At 37.9% G+C, this 12,225-nt stretch overlaps 1 protein-coding gene across 1 annotated transcript in view; it reads left to right on the top strand.

Annotated features, from left to right (window-relative positions):
• Positions 1 to 12,225, top strand: part of ZFPM2 (zinc finger protein, FOG family member 2) — a 454,522-nt gene that overhangs the window by 292,835 nt on the left and 149,462 nt on the right. Inside the window, exon 7 of the mRNA XM_044246966.1 lies at positions 892 to 1,003. Within this exon, the coding sequence (XP_044102901.1) occupies positions 892 to 1,003 (112 nt within the window). The remainder of the gene's footprint in view (positions 1 to 891; positions 1,004 to 12,225) is intronic.

Here is a 12,225-nt window from a genome sequence, read left to right as displayed (position 1 = left end):
CTGGTGGGTGATAAAAGTCTGAATGCCAGTTCACTGTGACTCATCCGGAAACAACAGTCTTGCTAAAGCTCACTTGTCTCCTCCCCAGTTTACTTCCTGCCCCGTTTAACGTAATTAAAGACAAATAATATGGATGCCAAACAGTCTAAAAGGATGAACATTCTGAGCCTTATATTTAAAAGGCACAACTGGAAATATTTTGTTAGAACTAGGGCACGAGTGTCCCTGCTTTGTGTGCTTCTCAGAGTGAGGGATGTCACGCTTTAGTCGCTCTGCCTCGGAATTTATTCACGATCCCTCTTTTATAGTCTTTCTGGAGACCTTGTACAGTGAATCATTAGCATTATTATTATTTCGGTTACTGTCAGACTACATATCCACACCCAGCAGAGGGGTTGGGTAGATTTCATTATTCATTCGACAGAAATTCCTACTCTAATATAAATGTTGCTCAGGATAGAGCTTTGAAATGGATCCTGATTCTTTAAATTCTTTCCTGTCTGTTTCAGGAAATAGTGAGATCCTGTTGATAGTAAAGTACAATGTGTCTAAAGTTCACTTCTAAACACTCTGCACTTTGCAATGAAAGTCATCTGCATTCTCTTTATAATTCAGAGCCGCAAGAGATCTGTCTAATCTTGGAGATCTGATCCAGTATCATTTAGGAAAAAAAAAATCCTTGATAATAATTCTACCATTCAGATTAAGGAAAAGCAGTAAAGCCTTACAGCTTCTGTCATCTTAAAAAGATATGAAACAGGGGAATAAGGACTTGGATTATGGTTTGGGAGATTTAGTTGTTTGTAAAAATAAAATGATTAGTACAGTTATTATTCAAGTTTTTAATCCACGAAAGCAAATGGCATCTGTTTGTTACCATTCTTTCTGCAGAAAACAAAGGCTCAGGTCCCAATGGTGCTGACGGCTGGTCCCAAGTGGCTGCTGGATGTGACCTGGCAAGGAGTGGAAGACAGCAAAAACAACTGCATTGTGTACAGCAAAGGTAAATGCAGGATCCTTTCTCTCTCTCTTTGCAAGTTTTGGAAGCTGAGCAAGGCAGGCCCGCACCAAGTGAGCTGGAATGGGAATGCAAAGTGAAACGTGATCCACTCTCTTCCTTTTTTCCTCAAGAATCTCTCTAACCTGCGTTTCCAGCAGAGCCCACTGGGCTTTTTCTGTACAGGATAAGACAGAAAGTGTTATACCATTAATGACTTAGCCCTGCACACAGTTACCTAACCCTGTATTTGAGTGGCGTGACTGGTACCTTCTTTGCTGTTAGCTTTATTGCTGGCCAGTTTGAGGAGATCCCAGGTTCCTCCCTCTGAGACATGATCTACAGAAAGTAAATTCCTTTTGAAATTTAGCAATCCATGTCAAGGTGCGTGCTCCAGGAGGCATTGCATTCCAGCCCCTTCCTTGAAATCACGTGTGATGAGGAGAGCTGAAAGTGAAACACCGCAAAGACGGAGAACTCTTCCCCATGGTGATTTCTGAAGGGCAGGAGGCAAACAGGGGAAGAGGAAACCGATGGCTTGCAGAGTTTTGCCTTTGATTTGCACAGTGTGACATCAGCCTAGACCTGTCATCTAGCTACCACCTGGTTACAAAGGAGCCGAAGGTCCATGCTGGCACTCCCAGACACAGGCCCCTCTTCGTGTGTGGTGTGGTTTTGGGCACTTTTCTCTATATTCAAGTTATGGGCCCCAGCTCTGTACTCTTACAGTGAAATCCCTAATAGCGTCTCTTCGTAAATATTGCAAAACCTTGGGCTTCTCATGTTTAATTTCTTTTAGCTTTCTTTTTTAACCAAACAGACCTACTGAGATCAAAGATTTACTTGCACATTGAACCTAGAAACCATAAAAAGCATACAAGGGAACAAGCAAATAAGCACCCCTATCAATATATTAACATATAAAACACTAATCATAACATCAAAGACTCTTAAAAACTTGCTAGAAACAATTACAACTTGTTCCTATAATCATTACAATTTGTACACTTATAAGAGGATTGCCTTTAAACTACCATGAGCCTTTGAAAGTTGAAACACCGGAAAGAGGGAATTTGCAAGCTAAAAAAACAATCTGCACACCAGGATCTGATTATATTCCTTTCCCTTCTATAATTGCTGGTCCCGGACCCACTCGTTTTTTCTAACCTGAAATACCTGTGGTAAGCTGGTGGGAGCTTTTAGTGGGAAGGAAAGTGTGATTTTCCCAGGACGTTGTCCATATGATCTATCAAAGCAGAAGGGAATGGTATAGCGAACTAGTTGGCCAGAATGCAGAAATACTAAAGAGGCCTTGGAATGTAGGATTAATTACAAGGAATAAATTTTGGTTAGACAGTGTCTTATCTTGGTGATGGCAATATAATATGGAGGAACCAAGAGAAAAGCTGTTCTCTTGTCATAATCCAAACTCCATTGCATTTTTAAATCAGCCATTCTTTTGGGAGCAATGATTGTTAGATTGTTACCTATAAGGAAAGAAATATGGTAAAATTCCAATTCAGTGGAGTGCGTTAACTTGAACATGTTTATGTGTTTTGTATCATGGTTGGCTCTATAGTAAGTCTGCGGGCAATGAATAATTTGGATTAATTTATGGAAGGTTACTAATTAATTAATTCATAAAGCATGCATTGAGCCCAACTATATACTAGCCTATTATGTGGATACTAAGAGCTGCCATTACTAAGCCCAGCTGAATCCGCTCTGTGGTACTTCTCTACCAGATTGCATGTTTTTCTCTCGTTGTTCTTCATCGCGTTGTTTTACGATCATTATTATATGGGTTCAAGAAAAGAGTAAAAAAGCCAAAAGTTAGAAAAAAAGGGGAAAAGTTAGCTATTAACTTCTGGCAAAAGGAAAAAGTGATAAATTAGCTAGTATTGCCTGCCTTTCCAATCTACTCTCTAGTTACCGAGGGCAAGAACTATGTCTTCGTTAACCTTCCTATCCATGGTCTGGTGTGCTGCCTGTACCAAAAAAAAAAAACAAAACACTAAATAAATACTGATTGGCTGACCAGATAAACAAAGGATGAGTGGTTGTCAGAAACTGTAATAGGCATTTCACATACTCAAATGATGAGCCCTATGAATTATGGCTATTTAATGCTTTTTAACTGACAAAAGGTAATCTGATATTGTTCAAATTAAGAACTATTGACATTGTGGTTCAGACAGCAGGAATGGCAGTAACTACTGTAGAGGCCTTATTTCATTTGATCTTCATTGAATACCTCCTATGAGGTAATTAATATATTACTCCATTTCACAAAAGGTGAAATTGAGAATTAGGTGGGTTAAGTAATTTGCCATGGTCCCATAGCTAGTAAAGGGTCGGAGTGGGTTTCAAATGTGCATTTGTCTAACTTAGGGTCTGAGTTATACATATTGAATAATTTCTTCCCATATGAGGCTTTCAAACAGCTCAATGACATAGCTAGTGTTTGTTTTTTTTTTTGTTTTTTTTTTTTTACATGGTTTGCCATTATGATTTAGAAAGATAGTATGGCTGTTCTTGGTCATAGAGAGCTGATAATGGAGCCAAATTTGAATCTGGGTCTTAATCATTCCAAACCTTATGTCCTGTACTGTGAGACTCTGATTTCCCCCTGCCATTCTTATATGATTAGTAAATTCTTCTAAATCATTCGGGTATTTATGCCTGGAAATCACAAAGAGTATATATTATGATATGGCACTCTCCAATGCATTATACAGAATCCCAAGTTTGTTTAAAAAAGAGCCCTGTGACCTAATATTGCCTGTCATATTGGAAACTCACAATGCCTGCGGCCATTGATACTCTGAGAAGTTCTATAGTAAGACCCCTGTTTAACTCATTTGACCATATGACATCTATATATCTATATCTATATCTATTTATATATATATATATATATATATATATATCAAGTGGACACCCTTTGGAATTCGTGTTCTGGGTAACACACTCGGAAAAATTCTGTAAATTCTATTCTGCTCTCCTAGATGGGCTTCAGAGGCTGATACTAATTCCTACCATTCAGATTGCCTCTGGAAGGAAGGAATACCTCACCAAGACTATAACTCAGCGTACTGTGAATACCTTGATATGCTGTGATTGTACTAGAGATCGTCTGAGTCATGGAAAATATGACCCCAGGAAGCGCTCCTATCAGGACCCCGTGGATTCTGAGTTTGTTGTCTCCAAAGGCTTACACGTATGATAAGGCTCCTTAAAGCAAAAGTGTTTTGTAGTTGGAAGGTTTGGGTGATTTAGATTTAATCAGGATTGATTTGGGCATCCATAAAGTGTGAGGCATTTTCACAATATATATGTTATTTATTATTTGGGACTGTTTTCAACTGATAGAAATCCAAAGGAAATTGGCTTACCCCCCCCCCAAAAAAAAAGAAAGAAAAAGAAAGAAAGATAGAAAAAGAAAAGAAAGGAAAAAAAAAAGAAAAGAAGAAGAAAGAGAAGAAGAAAGTGTGTATCTGTGTGTTGGGGGTAGGGGGAGGGTCATAAAACTGAGAGGCCAAGAATGTTCTAGATTTCAGGAACAGCTTAATCCAGTTGCTCAAACTTTGTCCCCAGACTGTCTCTGTTTTCTACCCATTCTTGCTTTTCTGGGTTTCATTTTCAGAAACATTCTCCTCAGGTAGTGGGAAGCTCCAGACTTATTCTACCAGGACAGAAATTCCAATGAAAACAGCTTTTCTGGGTTTTGGTTAGGGTGCATCACATACCAATCCTTGACATAATTAATCACAGTGTCTCTCCCTGGCAGACTACAATCATCCTTAGACTAGAATTAACCCCACATGAGCCACTAAGAGAAGAAATAGTTCCCCAAATGAAACCAAAGTGCTGCTGACAGATACAAAGGACTAGTTGTCCTTTGGGCTAACTTCATGCACTTAGGCACAAAACGTAATTCCTAATGTCTAAGAAGCACTCACCGAAGATGACAAATAAATTCCTGAAGCCAAAATTGCATTTCCTTATTTTGTTTTAGCTAAGAACCTACATTACTTATGAATTCTGTGCCAGAATCATTATTATAGGACCTGGCTATCTGAGAACATATCAGTACCTATTTACAAATAGAATGTAAAATGCGTACGTGTAGCATTTTTTAAATGCCCTGACTGTGAAATTTTTGATATCATTTTCTTATGGTGTATTAGATAGGCCACTTAGTGTATAACTATTCCCATTTAAGAGGCATACTTACTTCTTAAAGTATTATTAAATGTGAGCTAATAGCAAAATTAAATATAACTATAGCTTTCATTTCCAGGGTGTCCATCAAATAATTATTATAAAATTATATTATATCAGTGCTATGTGACAGGCTGCCATCATCTTGTTTCATCAAAGTAAAAAAGTATAGTATTTGGCATTAATATTGTAATCTGATGTACTTTTTCCCTGCCTCGACTACCCCCTGTCATTCCAGAAAGTAATTAGCTCATCCAGACATTGATGGACCAGACTTGTTGGGTCATCTGTTTTTTGCCATTATTCTCAACAGACTCCAGATAATTCTAATTTCCTTATCTCCAATGGAAAAAGACTGGAAAGCACCATGCTGAAGCTAAAGAGAGGATGCTGGGGGGTAGGATTAGCAAGGTCTGCCCACTAAGTCCTAAAATCCACTAATGCCTATTGCGCATTGGAGGCCAACTTTTCTATGTACCACGCTTTACTTCATAATGTTTGCAGAGTACGGTGACCTTTCTCACATCTTAAAAGTAAATAGGTTCCTTCGGGTTGTTTTTGTTTTTGTTTTTGAGTACTCAGAATTAAGCCTTGATGCCTTGACCTTGTGGCTATGTTCATTCAGTTCAAGTAAGGAATAATGGAGTTTTCCATGGAGTTGTCATTTCAGAGTAGACACGTTCTCTAGGTTTGGGTACTAAGAGAATAAACATTGTCAATCAAAAGAATGGAAAAGTATCGGTGAACCCTCACTCCCACCTTAACTACAGATTTGTTTTTATATGAAAACATAATATCATTGTAAAAAAGAAGAAAAAAGCTATTGCTGGTATGTGACTTTGGGCAAATCACGTAGCCTATAAATCTTGATTTCCTCAGCTGTGGAAATGGAATAGCCATGGTTATGTTGGAGAATTTTTGAGAGGCAGAACCTCGTAAACTTAACTGTGTATATTATTATAAATATTATATTGCTAATTATCATATACTCAATCCAATTTGCCCTTGTGGACATGTCAGTACAAACTTGGAGGAAATGAAACCAGGTTTTTATGTTGGTATCAAGCAAGTGTGCATGAAAACATGCCATCTGATGCCAGATTTATAGGCCAGGATTCCAAATCTCTCATTCAGTTACTGTTGAACTCACATCACAGTGTCTGTAGAGAACGGTCTTAGAGAATCAAGGGCCCAGCACCTTTGCCTAAAGATGTTACTGGGCATTTTTTCCTTGAACGCATGGCATTTTTATTTTTAGTGGAAGTCTTATGTAAAGTGTCTAGTATCAAGATGATAATGATTAAAAAAAGATGATAATGATAATACTCATACTAAGACTGTTAGTATTAATATAATATTAAGCACTTATTCTACACAGATGTTAATTTACATACTGTACCTATATTTTCTTATTTACTGTTAACAATAGGCTCATCATGTAAGCAGCAATATTCCTACTTTACAGATGAATAAACTGAGGGTTTGATAAATAAGTTAAGTAAATAATCCACGGTGAAATTAGGATTCCATCTTGAGCACGTTGACTTTCCATTTCCAGTTATCTAACGAACAGAGTTCTGATGCTGCCCTTCGCTGGGCCAAGGCTGCAGGTTATTGCTCTTTTTCACAAATGTGCATCATGTCCATCAGCAACTCTGTGTTTTTTTCCCTAATTCAATGGTGAGCTAAAAAAATACCAGTCACAGCAAAGCGTTGTGCTAATACCTCCTGTTTTCAAGACCACAGCGATTTAAAGTCACGTAGAAGACCAACCTCAAAATCATCTCAGGGTTCTGATTTTGCCTGTTTGCACAAACATAACCGGGCAGTGAGTTCATTTAAGCTTTGATGGATTGTCTATTATGTTCAAGATCCTATACTAGACACTGTTGAAATAATGCAGAAATTCTAATAGACCTCACTTGGATGAGTAAATTTCTGCACACTGACTAAATTGATCAACTTTTCAAAAAACAAAGATCTTTTAGTATGAGGACTCTTGCAAAGTCTGGATGATTTTCCACCTTCAAATAGTGAATCTGTTGCATGTTGCTAGAATTTTGACACAACAGTTTTGTCTAACGTAGCAGCCAATTTTCAAAGTAGCCTGCAAGTTCCTGTTCGTCTTCACCTAAAGGGCCTAATATTATGTAAATAAGGAGTTGTTTTTAAAAGAAAAAAAAAGTGTGCTTATATTTTAAGTGTTTATCTAACCATTCTGTCATTCACAGAAAATATACAACTGTCGTCTGGTTTTATGGTATTCTTAAAAGAGGGTGGGTGCCTGAACCAAATATTTAGCAGCGGGAATTATAAAATCATAAGGCGATTAAGTTAGCTAGTCGCGGAATTCCAATATTGCTTTTTAAATGACTTCAGGATATAGGAGGTACTAAGGTTATTATCTGTTATCAGGAATACAGTGGAATTGTACAACTGGATAATAACCAAACAAACTGACACAATGTAAAATTACATTATCAGTGTGTTAAAACAAAATTGCGCCCTAAAGGAGTCCACATGCCAGCTCAGAGCTGCAGTGTAATTATGCTTAACTCTGATAATTAAAATACAACGGAGATCAACAGAATCATTTTCATTAAGAAAATTATTAATGATGGTGGTATAACAGTAATTGATTGCAGAGCACCACAGGATAACGTGATGCCGAAAACCCAACATGTTTCGTGAACATCTGAGGCTCTTTCTGGTTATGTTCTATGCGAAGGAGGGATGTTTGGAGGAGCAAGTCATTTATTGTGCCTATTCTAGGAACCAGTGATTGTAAAAATGGCTGCTTTTGAAAACCAGCATTTGGATTCAAATTGTCATTTCTGAGGGGTTCTTAAGGTCAAGACAAGTGACCCTGCCAGTGACTATGTTAATTTACAGTAGGGCTGGCTGTTGCAAATGGTGGAATGACGGCACCTTCAGCAAATGTCAGGCATTTTGTCATTTCCTTTTCTTCCTTCAGGTCTACAGTTTTTACAATTATGTTAGTGATTTACTTGGGTTATTTCAGTCTGGGTCTGATTGTAGTGACTAGTTTATGTCCTTCGTTATTACTAATGTTGGCTATGTGATGTGAGAAAAGACACTTATTTTCATATCAACATCACGATGAATTTCTTTAATTAAATATTGGTAAATAATCCTGCATGAAAATACCATTAATTACCTTAGTTAGATGTGCTATCATATATGGGAGAAAAAAAATATCCTAAACCACCCTGAACCCATAAATGAATGAAACGTCTTGTCTCTTAGGGGTAAAAACCTAGTCAGGATGTTGGCCAATGATAAGAACTAAGAATATATCAGTTTTATAAGTATAAAAATGAGAAATGAAGAGTGGGGTCTTTTGAGAGGTGACTCACTATCACTCAGGGATGTTAGCTTGTCATTTAAAGAGATGCCAATCTTGAAAGCTACCCCAAAAGTATCTGACAGCTAAAATGAGGGACAACTCTTTAGGGCAGATTTTTTTTTTCAGAGTGAGCTACCTGACTATTTTTTGAAAACAGTGGATTATGTAGAAGAAGAAATTATGTTATAATTCCAAATGAAAAAGGAGAATATAATGCTTTGTTCCTAGTATGATTATGATTATAATTATGTTTAAAAAAATGTCTGTGTAGAGAAACATACTTGAAAGAAATACCCTGAAATTATAAGAGTATTTCTGTAGAGGTGGTCAGATTTGAGGAGGATTTTTTGTATCCTTCGTCTATAATTTTCTTCACATTATTTTCCTCATATAATTTAGGAAAAATATTTGCAAATGAAAATCATTCTTTGTCTTAACTACATTCTTGCTCTCCTTTTGATACAACTCAAATGAAAGGAACAAAGAAATCTTTGCCTTGCCCAAAAAATGTCTCTCATCCATAGAATTTAAATTATTCCTCAGTGAGATAATTATTTTTCTTTAGCATCTCTATGAATGTCCTAATGCTTTGTGTTTCACAAGATAATTTTCTAAATAAAATAAAAGTAATTGACCCAATGCTTTTTGCATGATATGGCGTGGGGATCATGAGTGATACAAAAGGCTCTGAAACACCCCCACCCTGGCTTAAGGAACTTACTGAAAGACCTTAATTGATGGGGCGCCTGGGTGGCTCTGTTGGTTAAGCCTCTGCCTTTGGCTTAGGTCATGATCTCCAGGGTCCTGGGATCAAGCCCCGCATCAGGAACTCTGCTGAGCAGGGAACTACTTCCCCCTCTCTCTCTGCCCACCTCTCTGCCTACTTGTGATCTCTGTCTGTCAAATAAATAAAATCTTTAAAAAAAGAAAAGGAAAGAAAGAAAGAAAGACCTTAATTGATGAAATTTGCATAATACTGAGTTCAGTCTTATGTGGTCAAAGAAAGTTGACAGAGATTGTGGAGTTTTGGTTGGATAGTGAAAGTTAAGTATAAGTTTGAGAAATGGGGAAAGGCATTTGAAGAGGTTGAAATTGTGTTGTGTAAAAGGTTGCAGACTACAGCGTATACAGTGTTTTCATGAGAGTGTTGGTGCATACTTTAGTTAGAGAATTTACAAATAAACCCGTGAGGAAGCCGCCAAAAGTTTTAGAAGGCCATGTTGTAGGTCATTAGAAGTCCAGTCTGAAGATCTTGCAGTAAAGGCATTGGAGAGTTACCAAAAGTTTTGAGGCACACACAATCACACTGAGATTTTAATAAGATTTGAGTCTCCAAGTTTTAGCATAGGTCCATCCCATAATAAAACTAAGACTTTATCTGTCAAGGAAATAACATCATACCTATACCCTTCTAGAAGACACTAATCAGTCATTCACCTTGATCTACTCATTACCTGACTCTTAGAATTTTTCAACTCCAAATGAACCTCTGTTGCTTCCCTGTCACAACCATCATTTTACTGTTCACCAATGCCCCCCCCCATTCTCCCTCCCCTGCCCCATCTTTAATTCCAAATTACCTGCCTTGAATTTGGTGGGCCCATGATTCCAGTCACTCTCTCGTCATTCTTTCCTCATCTCTCTCTCTCTCTCTCTGACTTTTATTGTACTGGCCTGACAATACCCCCTTTCTAGTCAGTCCGACTCTCCACTTTCCTTTGACTACATCTAAGCAGCAGAAGTTAGGTAAAGTGGTATCTGTGAAGTGCTTAGAATAGTGCCTGATCTACAGTGAGTGCCATACAGATGTAGTCAGAACAAAACAAACAAACCACCACCACAAATGACAACAAAATAACAGCAACAAGACCCATTGCTGACCAGTTGATATTACATTTGACCACAAGGTGAATGTGAACCTTCAGTGTATATAACCTTGCCGTAAGACTTATTTTTCTAATCAAGGTGACTATTTCAGACTTCTGTCTCCCCAAATATACTGCATCCCTTATTAGATGATGGCCTTGCTTCTGTTTCACAGAGAAAGTGGAGAAGTGGAAGTGAATAGAACCCTCTAGAGGTTTCCTATCACAGTCACACTGATCTCATACAAGGACTGATATGACACATGCTACCAAATCTGACCCATCACCTATTTTTGTAAATAAAGTTGAACTGCAACATAGCTAGACCTATTTGTTTATACTTGTCTGTGGCTGTAAGAACAGCTGAGCCGCTGCAGAGACCCTCTGGCTTGCAAATGTAAAATAATTATGATTTGGCTATTTATTTATTTATTTAAAAGATTGTGTTCATTTACTTAAGAGAGAGAAAGAGGGAAAGCAGGAGCAGGGAGAGGGGCAGAGGCAGAAGCAGACTCCCCACTGAGCAGGAAGCCTGATACAGGACTTGATATCTGGATTCTGGGCTCTTGACCTGAGCAGAAGGCAGGTGCATAAGGGACTGAGCCACCCAGGTGTCCGGATTTGGCTTTTTATTAAAAAAGCTCTCCAATCCCTGAACTAAAACCTACATAATTGTTACTTTGACTTAACAGGCCCTTCATGATCTACCTCTAGGTACCTCTGTGGATACATTTACTACAACTCCCCAACTACTCTGTCCCAGTGGGCCTGGGCCCCCTTGCTTTTGCTTGCTAGTACAAAAAATGCCTCTGCCTCAGGGCCTTTGTACTGTGCTCTGCTCCCACATTGATCCCTCTCTTACTTCATTCACAACACTCTCTAAACATTGCCTTCTCGGAGGGTCTGCCTAACTACTCTGTTTCTCTTGCTCCTTCTTAACTTTCTCTCCTTTGTGTAAGTCAGCTTTGGCTATTATAGCAAAACAGTGTGGACTGGATGACTTAAATAATAGACATTTATTTCTCACCATTATGAAGGTGAGAAGTCCCAAGATCAAGGTGCAGACATATTTGGAGGCTGATAAGAGGTCTCTTCTGGGTTTGCAGGTGGCCACCATCTTGCTGAATCCTCATGTAATGAAGGGAGAGAGAGAGAGAGCTCCTCCGTGTTTCTCCTTATAAGGGCCTGAGGTGACCTAATTCTCTCCCAAAGGTTTCATTTCCAAATGCTATCACACTAGGGTTTAGGGCTTCGACATAAAAATGGAGGGAACATATTCAGTTTATAACATCCTTATTTATCTTCATATTTGTCATTTTAGTATTTATTTATAATTTTAATGTATTATCTCACCCACAGAATGAGTGTTCTCATGAGAATTCTGTCTGTTTTTTAAACAGTGCATGGCACCTAGTAGATGCTCATTAAATATTCATGAATGAGTGGAGGATAAATAAAGGGGTTGTAGCTCATCTGTTAACATGGAGAACAATACGATATACATTGAATAATGTTTCCACAACCACTCCTTAACATTGTTCAACTTTCTGAGATGTCCTCAGGTTTTATTCTTTAACTTCTCTATTGAATTTTACCTATTATATTGCTAATTTACAGGAGGTATTTCTTATTCTCTAACAGTTTATTTTTTCAACATCTTGCTCTGTGTATATGGATATTTTTCCTGTATCTCCAAAGATAGAAATTGAAGGATGTTTATGAAGTTGTATGCTCCGTGCATTGTTTCATACATTTTCTTTCCTGTTTCGGTT

This window comes from Neovison vison, chromosome 4 (assembly GCF_020171115.1).
Source record: "Neovison vison isolate M4711 chromosome 4, ASM_NN_V1, whole genome shotgun sequence".
NCBI classification, from domain to species: domain Eukaryota; kingdom Metazoa; phylum Chordata; class Mammalia; order Carnivora; family Mustelidae; genus Neogale; species Neogale vison.
This window is presented reverse-complemented; position numbering and strand designations above follow the sequence as displayed.